The following is a 22,984-nucleotide window of genomic DNA, read 5'->3' on the forward strand; positions in this document are numbered from 1 at the left end:
CCAGATTTTCACACAGAGAAGAATGAAAAGTATTTACAAGCCTCATCCTGACCCTAAACCCATCAAGTAAAGAATTACAGACTGGAGTGACAATACTTCTTCTAATAGGCAGAAAATCTCCATAGTCAAATACTGACAGTATAATGGGTTATAGTGAAGATTTCAGTGACTTTAATGGTGTCACTCTCTAGTCTTCACTTGTGGAGATCTGGCCTGCTAGACCTGCCCTGGTAAACTCTATGTACTTTTAGTGTAAATGGAAGTGTGCATTTGGTCTTATATTGTATTATAAATAATAATAAAAATAATAACAACAACAACAACAACAATAATAATAATAATAATAAAACAGCCCGAGTGACGCAAGGCAAGGAGCAGGATGCACAGACTCTCGACGGAGACAAACATTTATTAGACACAATACGATGCGACAAACACAGCGTGGTGAACATAAGCAACGTCAAACAGAGTCGCACACAGGAACACGAACAAAATCACAGCGTGCATCACAAACAGCACCAGAACTAAAGACCGACACACTATACAAACATAACGACAATGAACCGTAATGTGTCACCGCAGGTGTGCGCTAACAACAGGGGCGTGGTTACAAATGAGACCACCTGGCGGGCCATACCACGTGAACAGTGGGAAGGGGAGTGTTCCGTGACAAAATAATAATAATAATAATGTTTAATTTATTTTGCGCCTTTCACAGACTCATGGTCAATTTACAATAGCAATTAAGATGGAGAACAACAACAAAAAAAAAAACATTCACTGACACATTTAACAAATTAATTAACAACTGTTAAGAGAAAAAAGTTATGAAAAATGTTGAGAAAATTGCTTTTAATTGTGGTTTGAAAGAGGAAAGTGAAGAGCAGAGATGAGTGTAGGAGGTTCAAGACCATGCAGAGCTTTGTATGTAAGCAGGAGTTTATACTGAATGCATTCATGACCTCACACACAGTATAGCAGCTGGTCCAGTGTTACATATGTAGTCATGTGTGTTTTCTTTGTAACCAAATGAAAAGCTTGTTTGCATGCTTTCAGGAGGAAAAGAAGCCCTTGATCAGATGTTAATCAGACATTGATCAGACCTTGTCCCAGGCTGGAACACCTTTAAAAATGAGTGAGCAAACTAACCATCACATCCACCTTCTCATGTTAGTTTAAACAGGAAAACAAATCCCCCATGTTTTATTAACTTACAATAAGTCAAAACTTAGAATGTCAATTTATTCATGCTGAATTTAAGTCATATAACACCAGCTGATCTGTAAGGTCTCACAAGCACACGAGACTGAGTTAACATGTTGCTTTTATCTGTAATGTATTTGAAAATAAGAATATCCTATCAAAACATTCACATTATAAAAGCAACACTGTTGGATACCAATATCAGTATGACGCAGTATAAGAGTGTAGGTGTGCTGAAAACTAATTTTTTGACAAAGCAAAAAGTCAGAACTCAGAATTTGTTAATTTCCCAAAGTTTGGACAGAATAATCACACATATATAAAACGGAAAATCAAATAAAGAATCAGCAAGTCTTAAACAAAAGAAAACCAAACCAAAACAGCCCCACACCTCTCACTGAGTTACAACTCTAAGATGATAAATGAGATGACAACTGTCATAAACAATCCACATTTACAAGCACAGGTGTTGTTCTACTGTTTAAGATCTGAGTTAAAATGAGATTCTCAGTCCTACTGGCCTTAATGGACAGCCTCACCTCTGTGGATGAAGGTCAAAGAAAAACAAAACATCTGAACACTAACGCTGACCACATAAACCCTTGTGTAAACATACAGGTGGTAGCAGTGCTCCATTCAGCTCCACAGTGTTCAGTGTTTTGGTCTGTAATGGGTCCAGTCTCACTCTGGGTTTACAGGGAACACACTACAATGTAGAGTGCAGGGAACTGGAGGACCAAGACTGGGAAACACTGGTAAACCATTCAATACTGTGGAGACTCAACATTCACTTACAGAGTTCTTACAGGTTATACAACATCTTACACATGCAGTGGACGCTGACAACATGTTCAGCAAACCACAGACTGGTTTTCTACGGATACTGTTATCTGCACTAGTAAGATTTTCAGAAGACAAATAGATAAATCAAAGAATAATGGGAAAACTGTGTCAGTAAAAGTGTGTGTTATAGTGTGCAGGTGTGCAATGTTTAGAAGATCAGTGAATGTCACCTTCCCCCAGTCCCAGTCCAGCTGCACTGGACATAATCTGATTGTCCTGGGCAGCTGGTCCAGTATTCATCACTGCTTTTACTGTAGCGTAGACTCCATACTGAACTCCAGACAGATGATCCCTTTCTTGATTCAGACTCTCTAATTACACCCAGTGCCCAGTACTCACTGCCTCCAACATCAACATCCCAGCAGTGTGTCCCTGAGTTAAAGCCCTCAGAGCCCAGGACACACGGATACACCTCAAATCTCTCTGGATGATCAGGAAGCAGTGATGTCTGTGGTCTACGTTCTACAGTAGTGAGATCATCAGACAGGTGGAGGTGTGGATGGGCAGTGTTGGGGTCCAGAGTAACAGGAGCTGAGGAGAGAACAGAATGAATCATCATGTTCATGTGTTTATGTGATGAGGTCACATCTACAGACTGCAGACCCTTTACTTTGAGTGAAATGACTTTAGATCTGGAGACCTTTACAGATATTAAACCTCCTCATGTACTGTATGTCTGTGTTCATCATGCTTTTGTCTAACATGGTATGAAACTAATGTGCTTGTATGTGGAATTATAGGTGTTAAGAGTCTATTGGCATGTTTTGGAATCTTCTAGAAACTATAATGATCCAGTAGTAGCAGCTCTGCTGGGTGATGGTGTCTTTCACAGAGACTGGAACAACAGACTGTTTAAACTGGACGCTGCCATTCTGACCACATGAAGTAATATGCTGGATTGAATGATGTAAAAATCCTATTTGTTTTATACTGGCTTTTAACAATGGGATCTCTCACACTATACAGTGTTTTCCAAACCCAGAATACAAATGATTTATTCACAGTGACAGTTAAAATCATCTGGAGTGCAGAACCAGACAAGGTCCAGTAAATTGACCCCATGAAAATCAAAACTCACTGTACTGGAGGATCTTCTGCATGGTCTCCCAGACTCTAAACTTCAGGTTGGAAAGACGTTTTGCAACATTGATCAGAGCTGCTGACACCTTCTCAGGTTCCTTTGGGGTGTGCTGAACCCCTGTATTACTGTAAAAAAGTAATATAAAGTGTTAAATTAATGTATATAGTTCACAAAATATGTGAAAATGTAATGATCAAAACAGACATAAGAGAATGACTTACAGGTAGTGAAAACCATTAAGTGCATCATTGAGCATTCATGGTTTGAGTTTACAGAATCACCTTTCAATCATTTTGTTGATATGATGGTCACATATTTGTCTTTCCTATAGAGAAATCAAAGTCAATAAAGACTTTTCCACAGAACAACTAATTTCAGGGAATAAATTCAATTCTTGATTACAGCTTTTCTGTTTTTCATACATGTTTTTTTTTGCATGTGTCCATGTATTAAAGTTAGAGAAAGACCAAGAGAGAGAGAGAGAGAGAGAGATGGAGAGAGAGAGATGGAGAGATGGAGAGAGAGAGAGACAGAGAGAGAGAGAGATGGAGAGATGGAGAGAGGGTGATTCTTACTTGTAAGAACAGAATGTCCTCAGCTTCCATCTCCTTCTGTAGGTTTCTGATTTTATCTGATAGAGATTCTATTTCTCCATTCATCTCCTCAATCTTCCTCCTCATCATGTGACCCTTCTGCTCCTCTTCCTCCTTCAGTGCAGCTATTCTTGCTGATTCTTCATCTCTTAGAAACTGGTGAAGCTTCTCAAACTCCTCCTTTATCTGCCTCTCTGTGTGCTGGGCCTGACACTGGAATGGGAGATGATGCAGAAATATATACAGTGTACAAATGAGCATGAATCCTTTTCTCCACAGGATAAGTGGACACTCACGAAAGTCACGATGTTAGCAACATGTTTCATAATTCAGAATGATGTTTCATTCTGCTGCTGTTTCATCACAGGTTTGTTTGACTTCCTCCAAGACTTTCAGATTCTGCTGTAGAGGCCCCAAAGAGGTCTTGAGTTTATTCTACAATTAAAGATAGTTTAGCTGAGAGCAGCAGGAGCCTTTTCCAGCAGGTGGAAACTGTAAATGTATAAATGTACTGGAGTCCCAGAGAGTGAAACTGCAGAGAACAGAGTGGCAGGTTTTCTCTTTCACCAAATGTACTGAGGTAATAAAATGATATTATAAGCAGAAAAATAGGGATGGTCCAGAATAAACTGCTTACATGCAGGAAAGGCCTCTGTAGGCTTCAGTGTAAATCCTCAGGAGGCCTCTTTGACAGGCCTCTAGGAGCCTCAGTCGAGGGGAACGCCTTGGTTCCATGACAGGACAGCCGACCAAGGATCAGAACAAACAATATGGACATCACCGCCTTTAAAAAAACAGTAGTAGTTCAGGATGAACCTAATGGTATCAAGAACTGGTGGGTATAAGTATTGAATATCAATTTGCATACATTGAATAATGTGTGGTTTGGAGAACAACAGTGGACCCGGGACAAGTTTTTATGAAAAAATAAAAATGGTTATGAAGAAAATGTATAAAAGCTGTGCCCACCTGAGACTGTTAGACATTCTCCAGACCATGCCTCGTTTGTAACATTGAGCTCAGAATAAAGACGGGACCAGCTTTTCTCTTCAATTAATTCCAGAGTCTGCATCTTTATTTCTATTTAGTGTGTATTGAATAAACAAACAAACAGTCTTGAACTTAAGGAGATCTAGGAACAACAGTACAGTGACCTCCTCCCTTATCACTAATGTAGAGCTAGACTTGTGTTGTAGGATATGATGTTCATAAACTTTTTTACAACACATGGACTTTAGGGTTTTACAACCCGATTAAAGTAATTCTATGAGCCACTGCACTGAATACACATCTACTGATACTGACAGTCCATCAAACACACTGACCATTGCTCTGTAAAACATTCAATATATTAATTTCCCCATCTCAAAAGCATATTAAATTAGTTGTGTGCTACATGTTGGAAGGTACAATAACAGAATAGGTTTCATACCTTAAAGTCACACAAAGCTTCATCTACTGGACAGCAGTTGTGATTTTTATGTGCCTTTGAAAGATGGCACACCACACAAACAGGCTGTTGGTCCTCCAGACAGAAGAGTTTGAGTTTCTCCTTGTGCAAACTGCAGAGTACCTCAATCCCTGCTGAAGCTCCCTGACTCCTGCTCTCTAGAAAAGCCTCACACAGGTTCTTTAGTGCATTACAGGGAGGGTCAGATTTAGAGGATCTTTTCCTACAAACTGGACATTCTCGAGTTTTTTCCCTCAGAACTGCTGCAGATAGGTCTTACACACACTGTGGCTACACGACAGTACAACAGGATCCCTGAAGATGTCACAGCACACAGGACATGAAAACTCTTCTTCTGACAGCAGGTTTGTAGCAGCCATTTCCTCCAACAGCTCCCTTGCTTTTTTTCTGTAATGGTTCCCTGTCCAACTTCACTGTTAGATTTTGTGTAATAAATACAGCAGCAGATGTAGTCCTGTAGTCGGTCACCGTAGTCCTTTATCCATCTGAGAGAGTTTAGACATACAGCAGGTAGACGTAAACACCAGTTATGAGGTTTTCATATTTGAGTGACTGGAATGCAGAATTAATAAAGATCAGGTGGCAGATTTACTTCCTTAAACAGGTGTATGGGAGGGCAGGGGCATTTGTGAAGGAGATGTTTATGCTTTATCCACGAGGGTGGATCCACTAATGCACTATTAATTAACAATAAGACAAAGGTTAAAATACAAAAGGAAATAATATACTGTATGGTATAAATGCATATAAATTATTTTGCTATTACATATGAAGAATCATGTTCATGAAACAGCAGAAATCTCTGGAAAGTCCGGAGCATTTAAAGGAAGGTTAACTTATTTGAAACCTGTATGCTTTTTGTAGAACAAAGACAAATATTTATTGTATCTGCATAGAAGCACATTTTGGTTAGTCTTAAGCTTTCTACAATGTTGAACACATTTGGAAAGTGTATTCTAAACTCACCCCAACAACTTAGTGTCATCCATAGTGCAGGGTCAATAACACACGTCAAGTGTCTCTGGTCCCATCTGATGTATGTTCTCATAATAGGAAGACACCTTATTCCAGGTATTTACACAGGAATTGTGTTAATTAACCTTGTAAGTTATGCCATCAAAGGAGTTATTTTACTTCCTAGTAGTCAACAGGAGTAGCTTGAGAATAACTGGTGAAATGCCAAATGTATAAACTGAAAAAAGATTTTCTGACCTTTTTTGTTTTCTATTCAATTCCTCAATGAAAGTTCATTGCACTGAATTCTAAAATACATTCTATATCCACATGCTGCTGTCATCAGAAGATTGTCCACTAGAGGGCAGACATTAAATTAGATGCAGTGAAAAAACAGCATTTTTTCATGTCTGTGTAAAGCCTTTAGTCCAAATGGATTTGCTAATTATAGTTTAATTCAGCGGACTTTTACAGAATAGCAGAACACACACACACACACACACACACACACACACACACACACACGAGTGCATAGGTCTGCATAGAACATGGAGGACTTTGTTCAATGGTCATACAATGGCTAAAATATGTGGGACAAAAAATAAATCATAAAATTTTAAAAGCTTAATATACCAATATATATGAAATTACATTAAATGTGTTGCCAATAATACATGTGTGATGAAAAAGGCAACACATCATAAAAAGGACCTGATGCATGGAGGAAGCGTGCAAGCGGGGAACATTATGGCTGAGAGTGAGAGACACGAGCCAGTGAGACTACTGCAGCTGAGAGAAAAATAATTAAAATTGAGCACCAGACCATGATGACAAATGTCTTATGACCTTATCCATTAACAGTAAGATTGGTGTGTTATCATGTCAAACCTTTTATATCCTGAGATTAAATTGTGCCCTCTCTGTTTACAACTGTTATGTTACATGTGGTGTTTGTGTGTTTTAGAAGGTGTTGAGGCAGGAGCGTGAGAGAGTGGAAGAGAGACTCAGCACAGTCAGCAGCGAGCCTGAGAGCGGCCCATCCTCAGTAGCACTGGAAAAGGAAGGCCTAGACGAACACAGAAGGGAGAGAAAAGAAGGAAAGACTAGTTTGACAAAGATGAACATACTGAAGGAGATGGAGAGACAGAGAGAGAAGGAAAGACGGCAAGAGGACTAGAGAGAAGAATCAGACAGTTGGAGGAACTGAAGGAAAGAATGCGAGACAGAATGAGAAAAGCAGAGATATACATGCTGGATATACTTAAGAAGAACAGAGAAAAGAGATGGTGGATGGAGATGGAACAGAATGAGAGAAATGGAGAGAAGGATGGCAAAGGAAAGGGGAGAAGTGCTAAGGAAAGAGGAGGAAAAATGGAGAAGAATTCTGGAAAACCAAAAAGAATGGTGGCAGCAAAGATATCTTGAAATGCAGAGAAAGAGACAGAAAGAAGTAAGAGTTGAAAGAGAAAACCCAACAAAGACAAATTTCTGAAGAAATAGAGATGGCAAAAAAAGTGTGAGCAAAAAGAGACAATTTGAAAATCTTGAGAAAGTGTGTTCAGCAGAGAGCAGGCAACATGAAAAGCAGTTCCAAGAACGTCTGAAAACACAAAAGAGGAAATGAAGTTTGAGGAAATGAAGAAACAAATATTGAACCGATATGTTGACACTCAGGGAGTTGAAAACAAAACAGAAAAAAAATCTGAAGAAGGTACGCTCATAGACGCAAAAAAACAATTTGAAGCTTGAGAAAGAATGTGGGTGAACAACTATTACAGTAATCTGTCCAAAACCCATAAGAGAAAACAAAAGCAAACATGATTTAAAACTAACACTGCCCCCAAGACTACAGGGAGTTCAAGTTCGGTTTATTTGTCACATACATAGTCATACACAGTATAACTCGCAGTGAAATGATTGAGAGTTGTGTTTCTGCCTGGGAGATTATCATTCCTTCCCAAAAACTAAGAATAGTACACCAGGGCCGCCCCTTGGGAGGAATAATATGACATAAATCAAAACTATACAGATGCACTAAAAATTGGAAAACATTTGGCTAAAAATAAAAAAAAGACAGTAGCTTTCCCAGACAAAGATTTCTTTGTGTTATATACATTCCTCTGACAGTCCCCACAGTACTCTGAAGAGATGGTTCCAGAGTTGGAAAATAAAATACTCCAATGCTCAAGGAAATGTGCTCACCAGCAGGAACCTTAATGCCAGAACTGGAATACTGCCTGATTTCAAAAAAACAAAAAATGACTTTCCCTGTGCCCACAGAAACAACCAGGTATATGTAGAAACCAAGCACAGCAAAAGCCTCAGTGCATTCACTTTAATAGCATTCAGCCTTCTGTCTGGTCAAAGCCAAATGACTCTTTTAATTAAAAGAACAGAGACTAAAAGCATCCACACAGCCAAGTAGGCTGAACAACAACAGATGGTCATAAAGATGGGCCCAAAATAGCACCGACGTGTTCCAGAAAGTAGTCAGCACTTAAGAAATTAAAACAATTTTAGACACCTTTCTGGAGACCACACTTATAGTTATGAAGGATTCAATCTTGCAGTCAAGAACACAAATCATATATTTACAACCACCCAAATGTTAAATAATAATAAACTGGTTTAACAGAATGTCAAAAAAATTAGGAAGGAAATGAGAAAATCAACTCAAAATCACAAAACCCAAATAATGCAGATTTATGTCTTCAGTACTGTGAAACACACTACGCTCAGAATCTAAATCTAAACCTATATGAGCAGAATCGTCTATTCAAAACTTGGAACTTTTTAAAATCGCTCAATAATCAATTACCCACCATCTCAATACCTGAACAAAAGCATATATCTGCAAAATTGAATATATAAGATTGCAATAAAAGACTTCCTGAAAGTCTTGTAACATTTTAAAACGTGGAAATAAATTTGACCCCAATAATTACCAGGGCATCTGTGTGGACAGTAATCTGAGGAAAGTGATCTGCAGTATTATTAATTCTAGATTTATAGACTTCCTTATGAAGCACAGTGTCGAATAAAAGTCAGATTGGATTTATACCAAATCACCACACATCAGATCATATTTATAGCCCAACCAACATGTTAACCAGATAAAAAACTAAATATCTGCATGTTTCATAGACTTCAAAAAATCTTTAGAGACAGTTTAGCCCAATGGTCTATTCCACAAATTACAGGAAAGTAGTGTAGGGAAAAAGCATGAGACAATTAAATTCATGTACAAAAACAATAGATGCGCTATAAAGATTGGTAACAAAATGACCTTGAGCACCCTGATTATGAAAACCACTATGCAGTCCTGTTCCTCTCCTTCAGGTGTCCTTTCAGGAATAGCAGGGCTGAACTGTTTTGGTCCATAAAAAAAATAAATATTTTTTTTTTTACATAAACAGAATTACATCACTCCCATCTGAAATATATAATCAAGGCTACAGATTGGCTGTCTTGGAGGAGAGGCTGATATGTCCACCAAATGTAGCCATATCTGGATGGTAAGCACTTCTGATGGGTATCTATATCTTTCCCCTGCCTGTCATTTCTCTTTAAAAAAGAAGGTGTACCCAGATTCTGAATCAGCAGTAGACCTATAGACAACACCGTGGTAGTCGTACACAACCTCTCATGAGCAAACTGTCCTGGTGGTTAACAGTCCTCTACCCTTTCCTTCAAAATCTGTCACCACCAGACCCCTCCACTTCTGGGTGAGAACCAGCTTCTGGAGAACAGCAAACTCCAGGGCAGTGTCGACCCACAAACCAGTTTCCACCTGGGCAGCATCTGGGACACTGGTCGTCCACCCACTTCTCCATCTAGCTGCGCAGCCTGGATTCTGGCCAAAATGATCAGCAGTCATAACAGTAGTGTTCATGTACCTGTCATAGCCTTGCATTGCGATCATGCAGGAGGAGCCCAAATCACTCGTATCTAGCTAGCTAGCTAGCTAGCTACCCAAACCTGTAGGAAAATTTGTCTGAATAATTCCATGTCGAAACATGCTATGGTAGCTAGCTAGCTAAGAAACTGGCTTGTTTTACTGCGTGATCAGTAATTTTAGTTTGAATATGAATTTCATTTATTTAAAAATATAAAAGTTTAACATTATTCATCTTGTCTACTATTCCTCTTGTCAATAATCCACAAGTTAGCTAGCTATCTAAAGCCAATTAAGCCTTTTAAGATTGGACAAACTTCCAACGTGTTTTATTTACCTGTTTACTAACAAAGACAAAATCAAAATGATGACAGAAATTAACCTCTTTATTTACTTTATGAGTGCATCTCAAATACTGATAAAAAAATGTTACCAAAAGAGTGACACATGCTCCATGATGATACTTACAGTCGTGTTCTCTACCACTGCTGACTGCTGAAGGTGGTGCAGAATCACAGTCAGCTGGAGGCCAGAAAAAGTCTGTGTTTTGCACCTTGAGAACCACAAAGAGGAGAAAACATCAGTGATTTCAAATGTTTTATATTGTAGTAGAGTGTAGCACTATGAAGGACACACTACTTACCTTTTCAGGCTCTTCGTGCAAGTCTGGACCATCTGTTTGCTGAGTCTAGCATTAGAGTATTAAAATACTCTTTGGTCTTCTCACTCTGTCAGACAAACTGTAGGCTGGCCTGCTGCGGGTCCATGAAATACATGAATCCTGCAACATTCTTCACCTGGAACAAAGCAGAAAATATATAAACTTCCAGAGTAAAATAATTTTGTGCATAAACACTGAGATGAACAAAGAAAAAAAAAGACTATTTAAAAAAAAAATTAGGTGTAGGCAGTCATTTCAGATCAGATTTATTTTTTAAACCGTTACTGCCCACTTCCACGTGCAGCGTTGGCTTGGTTCGCCATCTTTCAATCAGTTGTTATACTGTCCAAAAATATCCCTGCGTAATGCAGCAACTCGTTTAACACACTGCGTTTGTTTTTTAAGTCACACCAATACCTTATATTACTTACATATTATATGAAATATTACTGCTTTTGAAGTTAAAGACTACAAGTATTTATCCTTATATAAACTCAATGGTGTTTAAATTAACGCTAGCTTGCTAGCTACTTCTTTTAGACCTTAATACTACATACTGGCGCTCTTTGCAATCGAGGCTAATCCAAGTAGCTAGCGAGCTAGCTAGCTAACCTAGCTACTGTACATCGGCACACACTCCCTACGAGTTAGCATATATCGTCAAACCTTTATGCTAATCGCCACATATTCCTCACCAAGTTTGAGTTTCTCTAGGATAAAACATTCAACATTCCCTAGCTAGCTAAGCTAATGTCGTGTCCGTTGATGCAGGAACCAGTGCGTTACCTTGCGGCCTTTTATTAATAATCCTGTTATGTCTGGACATACAGTAATTATTTTATTAATTCAAGCATTAGCCCTATTCCATTCTGCGCGTTATTCTCTATTATTGTAAGCTTAGCATTCATTTAATTTATGCAACCCCACACTAACTTTAATTACTAACGTTTATATATAGCTCGCTAGCTAGCTATACACTTCTCTTTAAGAGTAGCCAACAAAGCCAGTGTTAACCTACCACAAATCTATCATATTACAAGCCATTTTAACCTTAATCTCACTACTTTCTTCTAAACAACTACCTAGAGTAACAAGGTTCATTTGGCCCATGTAAGCTACCAAAGAAGATTCAGAAACATCCAAGTAGAGTCTAATTTGTGTCATTTCTATACTAGCTAATCGTCTATCAACGGCTTTCACATAGAACATTCTCGAAGACGTATTTACGGCGCCAGCCTCTCTTCGGAGTAGAAAGCGCGGGAAGGTGTTGACGCGTCAAACCACAGAATGGTTACTGCCAGAAGAAGTTTTGCACATCTGGCAGCACTGTAGGTGCATACAACTTCACTTATTAAAGATTTCATGCCGCTTTTGCATAAATCAGTGTACACATTTACGGTATTTAGCTGACGCTTTTATCCAAAGTGACTTACAATTTCGACTGAGCACAACTTGAGCAATTGAGGGTGAAGGGCCTTCCACAGTGGCGGGGCTTGAACCAGCAACCTTCCGATTACAAGTCAAGGACCTTTGCATTTATTGGAAGTTACTGAGTTTCTGTGCCAAGATATTAACAAGTTTCATCTGGTTTACTCCAACTTTTTTTAAATTTATTTTATTTTCTATTATTATTTTTTAGGAGAAGCAGTTTTGTATGTGTTGGCCTTATTTTAATTTCCACATATTTATCTCCTTGTCATTGAAGACAATGATGCACCTTTTTTTTTTTTTGCACCACAAATCAGTAACTTCCCTACTTCTCAAATGCTGTTGTTTCATTCTTTGCAGATGACCCACCATTGTTCAGCACATTCTCCCAGCTGAACGATAAATCTGCCATTTTTCACAGCGGCTGTGATTTCATCTGAATTCATGAGACTCAATGTCTTCCTTAAGATTTTCCTTATATGTGAATTTATGGGTGAACAAGTATACAGGGAACAGTGTTTTTCAGGTTTAGAAACAATATTTAGGTCCTAGTTTATAGAACTTATTTTACCTCAAGTGGGCATTCCTGGTGAATATCTCTTGGTAATATGTCTGCCTACAGACCTTGGATTCATTATTTAGGTATCGTATGTGACAAATAAATAATACCAAGTACAAACAAATTCTATGGACTAACATGGAGATTAAAATGGAAATAATAATCACTTACTGTTTCAACGTGGACGTCAAGTTATCAGAAGTTATCTGCTCCTCCTCATCCTTCCGGGCAGCTATTCTTGCTGCTTTTTCATCTCTTAGAAACTGGTGAAGATTTTCAAACTCCTCCTATATCTGCATGTCTGTGTGCTGGGCCTGACACTCTAATGGGAGATGATGATGAAATATAAACTGTACAAATATGTATGAATCTTTTTCTCCACAGGATAAGTGGACACTCATGAAAGTCACGATGTTAGCAACATGTTTCATAATTCAGAATGATGTTTCACCTTAATGTGAGCTGCTGTTTCATCACAGGTTTGTTTGGCTACCTCTAAGACTTTCAGATTCTGTTGTACAGTCTCCAAAGAGATCTTGAGTTTATTCTACAATTAAAAATAGTTTAGCTGAGAGCAGCAGGAGCCTTTTCCAGCAGGTGGAAAATGTAAATGTATAAATGTGCTGGAGTCCCAGAGAGTGAAACTGCAGAGAACAGAGTGGCAGGTTTTCTCTTTCACCAAATGTACAGTGTTCACCTCCCTTATCTCTAATGTAGAGTTAGACTTGTGTTGGAGAATATGATTCTCATAGACTTTATTACAAAATAAAGACATTAAAGTTTTATGGAGTTTATCAACCCCTGATTAAGTAATTCTTTGAGACTATTAGTAATTCTATGGGCCCAAATCTATACCCACTGATACCGACAACGCATCTGTCAAACAGTTTCTCAACGTCTCTGGAAAACGCAAAACAATATATTAATTTACCCATCTCAGAAGCATATTAAATTAGGTTTGTGGTACATTTTGGAAGGCAAAATAACAGAAATAATTTCATACCTTAAAGTCACATACAGCTTCATCTATTGGACAGCAGTTGTGATTTTTATGTGCCTTTGCAAGATGACACACCACACACACAGGCTGTTGGTCCTCCAGACAGAAGAGTTTGAGTTTCTCGTTGTGCAGACTGCAGAGCACCTCAGACCATGATGAAGCTCTCTGACTCCTGCTCTCTAGAAAAGCCTCACACAGGTTCTTTAGTGCACGATTACAGGGAGGGTCAGAATTAGAGGATCTTCTCCTACAAACTGGACATTCTTGAGATCCCTTGGTTTCCCAGAACTGCTGCAGACAGGTCCTACACACACTATGGCTACACGACAGTAGAACAGGATCCCTGAAGATGTCACAGCACACAAGACATGAAAACGCTTCTTCTGACAGCAGGTTTGCAGCAGCCATTTCCTCCAAGAGCTGCTGTGGTGTTTCTCTGTAATGGCTGCTTTAGTCCAAACTTCACTTTCACTTTTAGATCTTCTGTAATAAACACAGTAACATAAGTGAGAATCACTCACTGTATTCCTTTATCCAGCTGAGGGAGTTTAGACTGCTTTCAGTAATAAAGCAGGTAGAAGTAAATTCCAGAGTTAAGAGTTTCTCATAGAGCTTCTCATAATATTTCACTGACCTGAACGCAGAATTAATAAAGATCAGCGTAGTAACCGCTTTTGCTTCCTCAAACTAGCAGGCGTGTACAGGGAGGATGGGCTTTTGTAAAGGAGTCGATGAGTTGAAAAACTTTGATTTCTCCACCACATGGCGCCAGATCACTAACAACTAACTGAATCAGCCAAACTTCATCTAACTCAGCCTTGGTTTTTATATTTATTAACAATCTGAGGTGCTTTCATATATTTTCAATTTAAATATTTTGTTTATTAATTATGAGGTCAAGATTTTGATTTTAGTTCTTTAATGTGGTATTTTATGTAATAAAACCTTTTTTTTAATTCTACAGAAGTACATTAATATACCACACAGGTTGGTTTGGATTAGACCACACATTTTGCTTAGAAACAAAACATTTCAAAGTAGAATGATATTTTGCAAAAAATAAGATAACATGAACAAAAAAATGAAAAAGTGGTTAAGGCAGACGTGAAGACTCTCTGTGCGTCTCTTCCGTTCAGGATTAATGGTCTAAAGTGACTGTATGTGTTCTTGATGGGATGTGTAAGCTGAGGCATATGTGAAGGAATCCACAACATGTTGGTTTTTCATACCATAATCAGATCCAGTTAACCAGTGTAACAGTGCTGTGAAGGGGACCAGTGGAACAGTGTTAAACTGAGTCTCCTCCTTATGCTGGGTCTCTGTTCTCCTCCACCCTCTTACACTGAACTCTGGACTGATCAAACAGATCTCTCACCACTTTAGTTAGGACAAGAAAATACTCCATAAAATAGTGTTGTTAGGCAATTAGAGAAATGAAAGAAATCTCACCCTGATTCACATTAATCCAGTGCTGCACACACTCTGGTAACACAGTGAGTATTGTTGTTTGTTTAGATTATATGAGGAAATCCGTGGTCCAGTGTTCATTTTGAAGATCAAGGCTATCACACTGCTGAGGTTGATAAATAGTTACATTTGCCAGTTTAATTTCCGAATGGATATTTTTGCCTCTTCATTAATGTCTTGCTCATTATTGTATGTAGTCCTAAAAGGATTTGACCTTTGATCCTCTTTACTATAGGTTTCATATATTTTCTGTGCGTATAAGTTTGAGACATAATATAATAAGAGTGTTTGTAGCATCCATTTCCTCCCACAGCCGCTGTGTTGTTACTCTGTAATGGCTCCTTCTGTCCATTCACTTCCAATCACCAATAATGAACCTGCTGTACAGGTCACAACTAGTCCTGCTAATATTTTACCCCACTGAGAAGATTTAAGTTAAACAGAAAGGAAAAAAAAATGCAGGCCAGTGTTTCCATTCTCAATAATGTTGCCACGTAACCTGAATACAGAATTAGTTCATATTGCAGTGATGATACAAAATTCACTTTCTCAAATAGGCAGAGTATGGACAAGAAATGATTTTTTAGGTAGATGGCAAAACTATACTCTTGCTCCACTAGATGGCGAAACCATGAACATCTAACTGAATCAGGAAAACTTGATGACTCAGTCAGAAGTGATGTACACTTTTAATGCAATTGTGTGGTCACCCCTACTAATTACTGAGGTAAGATTCAGCCAAATCATTGTTTACAGGTGAATAAAATCAAGCACATATTCATACTGAACTGAACTGAGTACAATCTACATAGTCAAATATTGGCTGTATAATGGGTTGTAGTGAAGATCTCAGTGACTTTAAAGGTGTCACTCTCTATTTTGCACTTGTGGAGAGCTGGCCTGCTAGACCTGCCCTGGTAAACTGTAAGTATGGAAGTGTATCAGAGCAACAACATCTCCGCCATGAAGCGCTGGTCCACTGGTCACACACAGCAGGGCTGCTGAGTGCTGAAGTGTGAGCTGTGTAAAAATCATCTTCTTCTGTGGGATCTGTCACTTCAGAGTTCCAGACTGACTTTGGAAGCAACATCACCACAAGACCTGTGTGTCAGGAGCTTCATGGTTTCCATCCACGGTCAAACAGCTGCACATAAGCCTAAGATCACCATGCACAGTGCCAAGTGTCGTCTGAATTGTAAACCACACCTCCACGGGAAGGCATATACACCTGAGCCCTGACCCTTTTACCTCTACATTAACAGAGTCCTTACATGGGTTCTAAAACAGTGACATGCTACTACACAAACCAGAAAACTTTAAATCACTCCAGAGGGCAGGTACTGTTTGGGTGTGTGTCTGTAGGTTAACAGTAGTTTTAAAAAGTATCACCCTCTGATCACACCTTGCTGCAAGTTCTTCTGCCCAAACAACTTTTTTCCTCTTTTTCAGGTTTACATCATATAATAGCATCAGATGATCTTGTAAGGCATCATAGTGCACAGGAGACTAAGGGATCATGTTGCTTTTATTTGTAATGTATGTAAAAATAAGAACATTATAACATAATGTTCATTATAAAAACAACACAGTTGGATACCTATATCAAGAAGATGAAATTATGAATGTAGATATATTGAAAATATTTGTTTGACAAAACAAAGTCAAAGTCATAACTCAGAATGTCAAATTCCTAAATGTTTGTCCAGAATAAAGAGACATATATTAAAAGAGGGGAAAAATCTACTAAAGAAACAGGAAATCCTAAAAAAAAAGGAAAAAAAACCCCCAAACAAGCCCACACTTCTTCCTGAGTTACAACTTTAAGATGATTAATGAGACGGTAACTGTCATAAATAATCCACATTTCCACACACAGGTGTTATTCTCAAGTCTACTGTTTAAGACTGAGTTAAAATGAGAGTCTCAGTCCTACTGGCCTTAAAGCACAGCCTCACCTCTGTGGATGAAGGTCAAAGAAAAACAAAACATCTGAACACTAACGCTGACCACATAAACCCTTGTGTAAACATACAGGTAGTAGCAGTGCTCCATTCAGCTCCACAGTGTTCAATGTTTTGGTCTGTAATGGGTCCAGTCTCACTCTGGGTTTACAGGGAACACACTACAATGTGGAGTGCAGGGAACTGGAGGACCAAGACTGGGAAACACTGGTAAACCATTCAATACTGCGGAGACTCAACATTCACTTACAGAGTTCTTACAGGTTATACAACATCTTACGCATGCAGTGGACGCTGACAACATGTTCAGCAAACCACAGACTGGTTTTCTATCATTACTGATATCTTTGCTGGCAATAGCCTCACAGGAGAACTGTAACTATAGATAATTGGGAAAACTGTGTCAGTAAAAGTGTGTGTTATAGTGTGCAGGTGTGAACTGGTTATAAGATCAGTGAAAGTCACTTTCCCCCTGTTCCAGTCCAGCTGCACTCTGACCCTCTGCAGTTTCTCTGTAGGTGTGAGGACATGATCCGCCTGTCCTGGGCAGCTTATCCAGTATTCATCACTGCTTTTACTGTAGCATAGACTCCACACTGAACTCCAGACAGATGATCCCTTTCTTGATTCAGACTCTCTAATTACACCCAGTGCCCAGTACTCACTGTCTCCAAGATCAGCCTCCCAGCAAGGTGTCCCTGAGTTAAAGCCCTCAGAGCCCAGGACACACAGACACTTATCAAATCTCTCTGGATGATCAGGAAGCAGTGATGTCTGTGGTCTGTGTTCTACGGTAGTGAGATCATCAGACAGGTGGAGGTGTGGATGGGCAGTGTTGGGGTCCAGAGTAACAGGAGCTGAGGAGAGAACAGAATGAATCATCATGTTCTTCATGTGTTTGTGTAATGAGGTCACATCTACAGACTGCAGACCCTTTACTTTGAGTGAAATGACTTTAGATCTGGAGACCTTTACAGATATTAAACCTCCTCATGTACTGCATGTCTGTGTTCATCATGCTTAAGTCTAACATGGTATGAAACTAATGTGCTTGTATGCATAATTATAGGTTAAGAGTCTATTGGCATGTTGTAGAATCTTCTAGAAACTATAATAATCCAGTAGTAGCAGCTCTGCTGGGTGATGGTGTCTTTCACAGAGACTGGAACAACAAACTGATTAGACTTGAACAACAGACTGTTTAAACTGGAACAACAGACTGTTTAAATTGGACGCTGCCATTGTGACCGCATGAAGTAATTTGTTGGATTTAATGATGTAAAAATTCTATTTGTTTTATACTGCTTTTTAACAATGGGATCCCCCACACTATACAGTGTTTTTCCAAACCCAGAATACAAATGATTTATTCACAGTGACAGTTAAAATCACCCGGAGTGCAGAAACAGACAAGGTCCAGTAAATCGACCCCATGAAAATCAAAACTCACTGTACTGGAGGATCTTCTGCATGTTTTCCCAGACTCTGAACTTCAGGTTGGAAAGATGTTTTGCAACACTGATCAGAGCTGCTGACACCTTCTCAGGTTCCTTTGGGGTGTGCTGAACCCCTGTATTACTGTAAAAAAGTAATATAAAGTGTTAAATTACTGTATATAGTTCACAAAATATGTGAAAATGTAATGATCAAAACAGACATAAGAGAATGACTCACTCTTTCATTGTAAACTTCATGTTCTGAAATGGAAACAAAGGGAAAACTGTAAACAGCAGCGTTCTGTCTTTGGTTTGTGGAAAAGTGGCGCCCCCTGCTGAGGACTTTTAGTTTGGCAGCTTTGTCTTTCCTTTGCAAAAGCAGAAAGTAATTTAGTTCAATGCTCCAACTCCCGCACTGTTATACATAAAGGTCATTCTCCTGCAGTCCTGTTGTTTATGCTATTGAAAGCATCGTGTGTAAGTGGATAAGGATATTGTACAGATCCTAGATTAATTTATGACTATTCGTCTTTACCCATGCTAAATTAAATAAAAGGAGTAAAACCTTTTATATGCAGGATTTACAGTTTGTAATTTGCAGTTCGCACAGCCTTGAAATGTTTATCTTTACAACATAATATTAAGTTGGTAGCAGAAGGGTTTTATAAGCAGTGGCCCATTGTACTCGATAGTTAGCGTTTACTGATTCATATTGTCAAACATGCTTTAAGTCTATTAGCGTACTTATACTGTGTTTTTATTCATTTGGTGCATGAATGCCTGGGTCAGTAAAGCGCCAGGGGCTTGGAGGGGCTACGTCCTGACTCTCATGAGTTTGTTTGAAGGGAGTTTGGCTTGCTGTTGATTTGTGTACACTTATACACACAAGGAGAACAGTACAGGTAGTGAAAACCATTTTAAGTGCATCACTGAGCATTCATGGTTTGAGTTTACAAAATCACCTTTCAATAATTTTGTTGATATGATGGTCAGATCTTTGTCTTTCTTATAGAGAAATCAAAGTCAATAAAGACTTTTCCACAGCTCAACTAATTTCAGGGAATAAATTCAATTATTGATTACAGCTTTTCTCTGTTTTTCATACATGTTTTTTTTTTGCATGTGTCCATGTATTTAAGTTAGAGAGAGAAAGACCAAGAGAGACAGAGAGATGGAGAAATGGAGAGAGAGAGAGAGAGAGAGATGGAGAGATGGAGAGATGGAGAGAGAGAGAGAGATGGAGAGATGGAGAGAGAGATGGAGAGAGAGAGAGAGAGAGAGAGAGAGAGAGATGGAGAGAGAGAGAGAGAGATGGAGAGATGGAGAGAGGGTGATTCTTACTTGTAAGAACAGAATGTCCTCAGCTTCCGTCTCCTTCTGTAGGTTTCTGATTTGATCTGATAGAGATTCTATTTCTCCATTCATCTCCTCAATCTTCCTCCTCATCATGTGACTCTTCTGCTCCTCTTCCTCCTTCAGTGCAGCTATTCTTGCTGATTCTTCATCTCTTAGAAACTGGTGAAGCTTCTCAAACTCCTCCTTTATCTGCCTCTCTGTGTGCTGGGCCTGACACTGGAATGGGAGATGATGCAGAAATATATACAGTGTACAAATGAGCATGAATCCTTTTCTCCACAGGATAAGTGGATACTCACAAAAGTCACGATGTTAGCAACATGTTTCATAATTCAGAATGATGTTTCACCTTAATGTGAGCTGCTGTTTTATCACAGGTTTGTTTGACTTCCTCTAAGGCTTTCAGATTCTGCTGTAGACGCTCCAAAGAGATCTTGAGTTTATTCTACAATTAAAAATAGTTTAGCTGAGAGCAGCAGGAGCCTTTTCCAGCAGGTGGAAACTGTAAATGTATAAATGTGCTGGAGTCCCAGAGAGTGAAACTGCAGAGAACAGAGTGGCAGGTTTCCTCTTTCACCAAATGTACAGTGGACTCCTCCCTTATCTCTAATGAAGAGTTACACTTGTGTTGGAGAATATGATTCTCATAGACAACATAGAGACATTAGAGTTTCATAGGGTTTAACAACCCCTGTTTAAGTAATTCTATGAGTTTATGAGTAATTCTATGGGCCTGAATCCACACCCACTGATAGTGACAGACCATCTCTTAACACAATATATCTTAACTTAATATATTAATTTACCCATCTCAGAAGCATATTAAATTAAGTTTGTGGAACATTTTGGAAGGCAAAATAACAGAATAAGTTTCATACCTTAAAGTCACATACAGCTTCATCTATTGGACAGCAGTTGTGATTTTTATGTGCCTTTGAAAGATTACACACCACACACACAGGCTGTTGGTCCTCCAGGCAGAAGAGTTTGAGTTTCTCGTTGTGCAGGCTGCAGAGCACCTCAGACCCTGCTGAAGCTCTCTGACTCCTGCTCTCTAGAAAAGCCTCACACAGGTTCTTTAGTGCACGATTACAGGGAGGGTCAGAATTAGAGGATCTTCTCCTACAAACTGGACATTCTTGAGATCCCTTGGTTTCCCAGAACTGCTGCAGACAGGTCCTACACACACTATGGCTACACGACAGTAGAACAGGATCCCCGAAGATGTCACAGCACACAGGACATGAAAACGCTTCTTCTGACAGCAGGTTTGCAGCAGCCATTTCCTCCAAGAGCTGCTGTGGTGTTTCTCTGTAATGGCTGCTTTAGTCCAAACTTCACTTTCACTTTTAGATCTTCTGTAATAAACACAGTAACATAAGTGAGAATCACTCACTGTATTCCTTTATCCAGCTGAGGGAGTTTAGACTGCTTTCAGTAATAAAGCAGGTAGAAGTAAATACCAGAGTTAAGAGTTTCTCATAGAGCTTCTCATAATATTTCACTGACCTGAACGCAGAATTAATAAAGATCAGCGTAGTAACCGCTTTTGCTTCCTCAAACTAGCAGGCGTGTACAGGGAGGAGAGGCTTTTGTAAAGGAGTCGATGAGTTGAAAAACTTTGATTTCTCCACCACATGGCGCCAGATCACTAACAACTAACTGAATCAGCCAAACTTCATCTAACTCAGCCTTGGTTTTTATATTTATTAACAATCTGAGGTGCTTTCATATATTTTCAATTTAAATATTTTGTTTATTAATTATGAGGTCAAGATTTTGATTTTAGTTCTTTAATGTGGTATTTTATGTAAAAAACCCTTTTTTTTAATTCTACAGAAGTACATTAATATACCACACAGGTTGGTTTGGATTAGACCACACATTTTGCTTAGAAACAAAACATTTCAAAGTAGAATGATATTTTGCAAAAAATAAGATAACATGAACAAAAAAATGAAAAAGTGGTTAAGGCAGACGTGAAGACTCTCTGTGCGTCTCTTCCGTTCAGGATTAATGGTCTAAAGTGACTGTATGTGTTCTTGATGGGATGTGTAAGCTGAGGCATATGTGAAGGAATCCACAACATGTTGGTTTTTCATACCATAATCAGATCCAGTTAACCAGTGTAACAGTGCTGTGAAGGGGACCAGTGGAACAGTGTTGAGTGTTAAACTGAGTCTCCTCCTTATGCTGGGTCTCTGTTCTCCTCCACCCTCTTACACTGAACTCTGGACTGATCAAACAGATCTCTCACCACTTTAGTTAGGACAAGAAAATACTCCATAAAATAGTGTTGTTAGGCAATTAGAGAAATGAAAGAAATCTCACCCTGATTCACATTAATCCAGTGCTGCACACACTCTGGTAACACAGTGAGTATTGTTGTTTGTTTAGATTATATGAGGAAATCCGTGGTCCAGTGTTCATTTTGAAGATCAAGGCTATCACACTGCTGAGGTTGATAAATAGTTACATTTGCCAGTTTAATTTCCGAATGGATATTTTTGCCTCTTCATTAATGTCTTGCTCATTATTGTATGTAGTCCTAAAAGGATTTGACCTTTGATCCTCTTTACTATAGGTTTCATATATTTTCTGTGCGTATAAGTTTGGACATAATATAATAAGAGTGTTTGTAGCATCCATTTCCTCCCACAGCCGCTGTGTTGTTACTCTGTAATGGCTCCTTCTGTCCATTCACTTCCAATCACCAATAATGAACCTGCTGTACAGGTCACAATTAGTCCTGCTAATATTTTACCCCACTGAGAAGATTTAAGTTAAACAGAAAGGAAAAAAAAATGCAGGCCAGTGTTTCCATTCTCAATAATGTTGCCACGTAACCTGAATACAGAATTAGTTTATATTGAAGCAACGATACAAGATTCACTATCTCAAATAGGCAGAGTATGGACAAGAGAGGATTTTTTAGGTAGATGGCAAACTATATTCTTGCTCCACTAGATGGCGAAACCATGAACATCTAACTGAATCAGGAAAACCTGATGACTCAGTCAGAAGTGATGTACACTTTTAATGCAATTGTGTGGTCACCCCTACTAATTACTGAGGT

At 38.8% G+C, this 22,984-nt stretch overlaps 1 protein-coding gene, 1 long non-coding RNA gene and 1 pseudogene across 4 annotated transcripts; all 3 read right to left on the reverse strand.

Annotated features, from left to right (window-relative positions):
• Positions 1-417: 417 nt before the first annotated feature.
• On the reverse strand, positions 418-14,374 carry LOC113591020 (E3 ubiquitin-protein ligase TRIM35-like; annotated as a pseudogene). The gene is made up of 5 exons (XR_014119064.1): positions 13,692-14,374; positions 13,140-13,235; positions 3,683-3,933; positions 3,125-3,246; positions 418-2,577 (listed from the first exon to the last, which is right to left on the reverse strand). The product of XR_014119064.1 is annotated as an E3 ubiquitin-protein ligase TRIM35-like (transcript).
• Positions 4,070-10,831, reverse strand: LOC113591023 (uncharacterized). Its single transcript, XR_014119065.1, has 5 exons — positions 10,684-10,831; positions 5,153-10,593; positions 4,690-4,800; positions 4,358-4,504; positions 4,070-4,252 (listed from the first exon to the last, which is right to left on the reverse strand). It is a non-coding gene; the product is annotated as an uncharacterized LOC113591023 (long non-coding RNA).
• Positions 14,375-16,669: 2,295 nt separating the features above from the next.
• Positions 16,670-21,463, reverse strand: LOC118240543 (E3 ubiquitin-protein ligase TRIM35-like). Of its 2 annotated transcripts, XM_081704171.1 has the most exons (7): positions 21,418-21,463; positions 20,787-21,266; positions 20,258-20,353; positions 19,894-20,124; positions 18,791-18,813; positions 18,567-18,694; positions 16,670-17,973 (listed from the first exon to the last, which is right to left on the reverse strand). In XM_081704171.1, the coding sequence occupies exons 2-7, from the start codon at positions 21,189-21,191 to the stop codon at positions 17,423-17,425; spliced, it is 1,434 nt and encodes a 477-aa protein (XP_081560297.1). In that variant the 5' UTR covers positions 21,192-21,266; positions 21,418-21,463; the 3' UTR covers positions 16,670-17,422. The 2 variants fall into 2 exon arrangements, with proteins under 2 accessions (XP_081560297.1, XP_081560296.1); XM_081704170.1 differs by lacking the exon at positions 21,418-21,463 and having other exon boundaries at positions 20,787-21,411.
• Positions 21,464-22,984: the final 1,521 nt, after the last annotated feature.

The sequence above is a fragment of the Electrophorus electricus genome, chromosome 21 (assembly GCF_041902795.1).
Source record: "Electrophorus electricus isolate QZ-2024a chromosome 21, ASM4190279v1, whole genome shotgun sequence".
NCBI lineage: Eukaryota > Metazoa > Chordata > Actinopteri > Gymnotiformes > Gymnotidae > Electrophorus > Electrophorus electricus.

What these genes read in the sequence shown, in the direction of transcription:
- LOC118240543 (XM_081704171.1), bottom strand. Translation starts at nt 21,191, where the DNA reads ATGGCTGCTGCAAACCTGCTGTCAGAAGAAGCGTTTTCATGTCCTGTG. An exon ending in ATGAAGTTTACAATGAAAGA is followed by an intron (nt 18,695 to 18,790) that starts GTGAGTCATTCT and finishes ACTTTTTTACAG; the next exon opens with TAATACAGGGGTTCAGCACA. An exon ending in GCAGAAGATCCTCCAGTACA is followed by an intron (nt 17,974 to 18,566) that starts GTGAGTTTTGAT and finishes TTCTCTCCTCAG; the next exon opens with CTCCTGTTACTCTGGACCCC.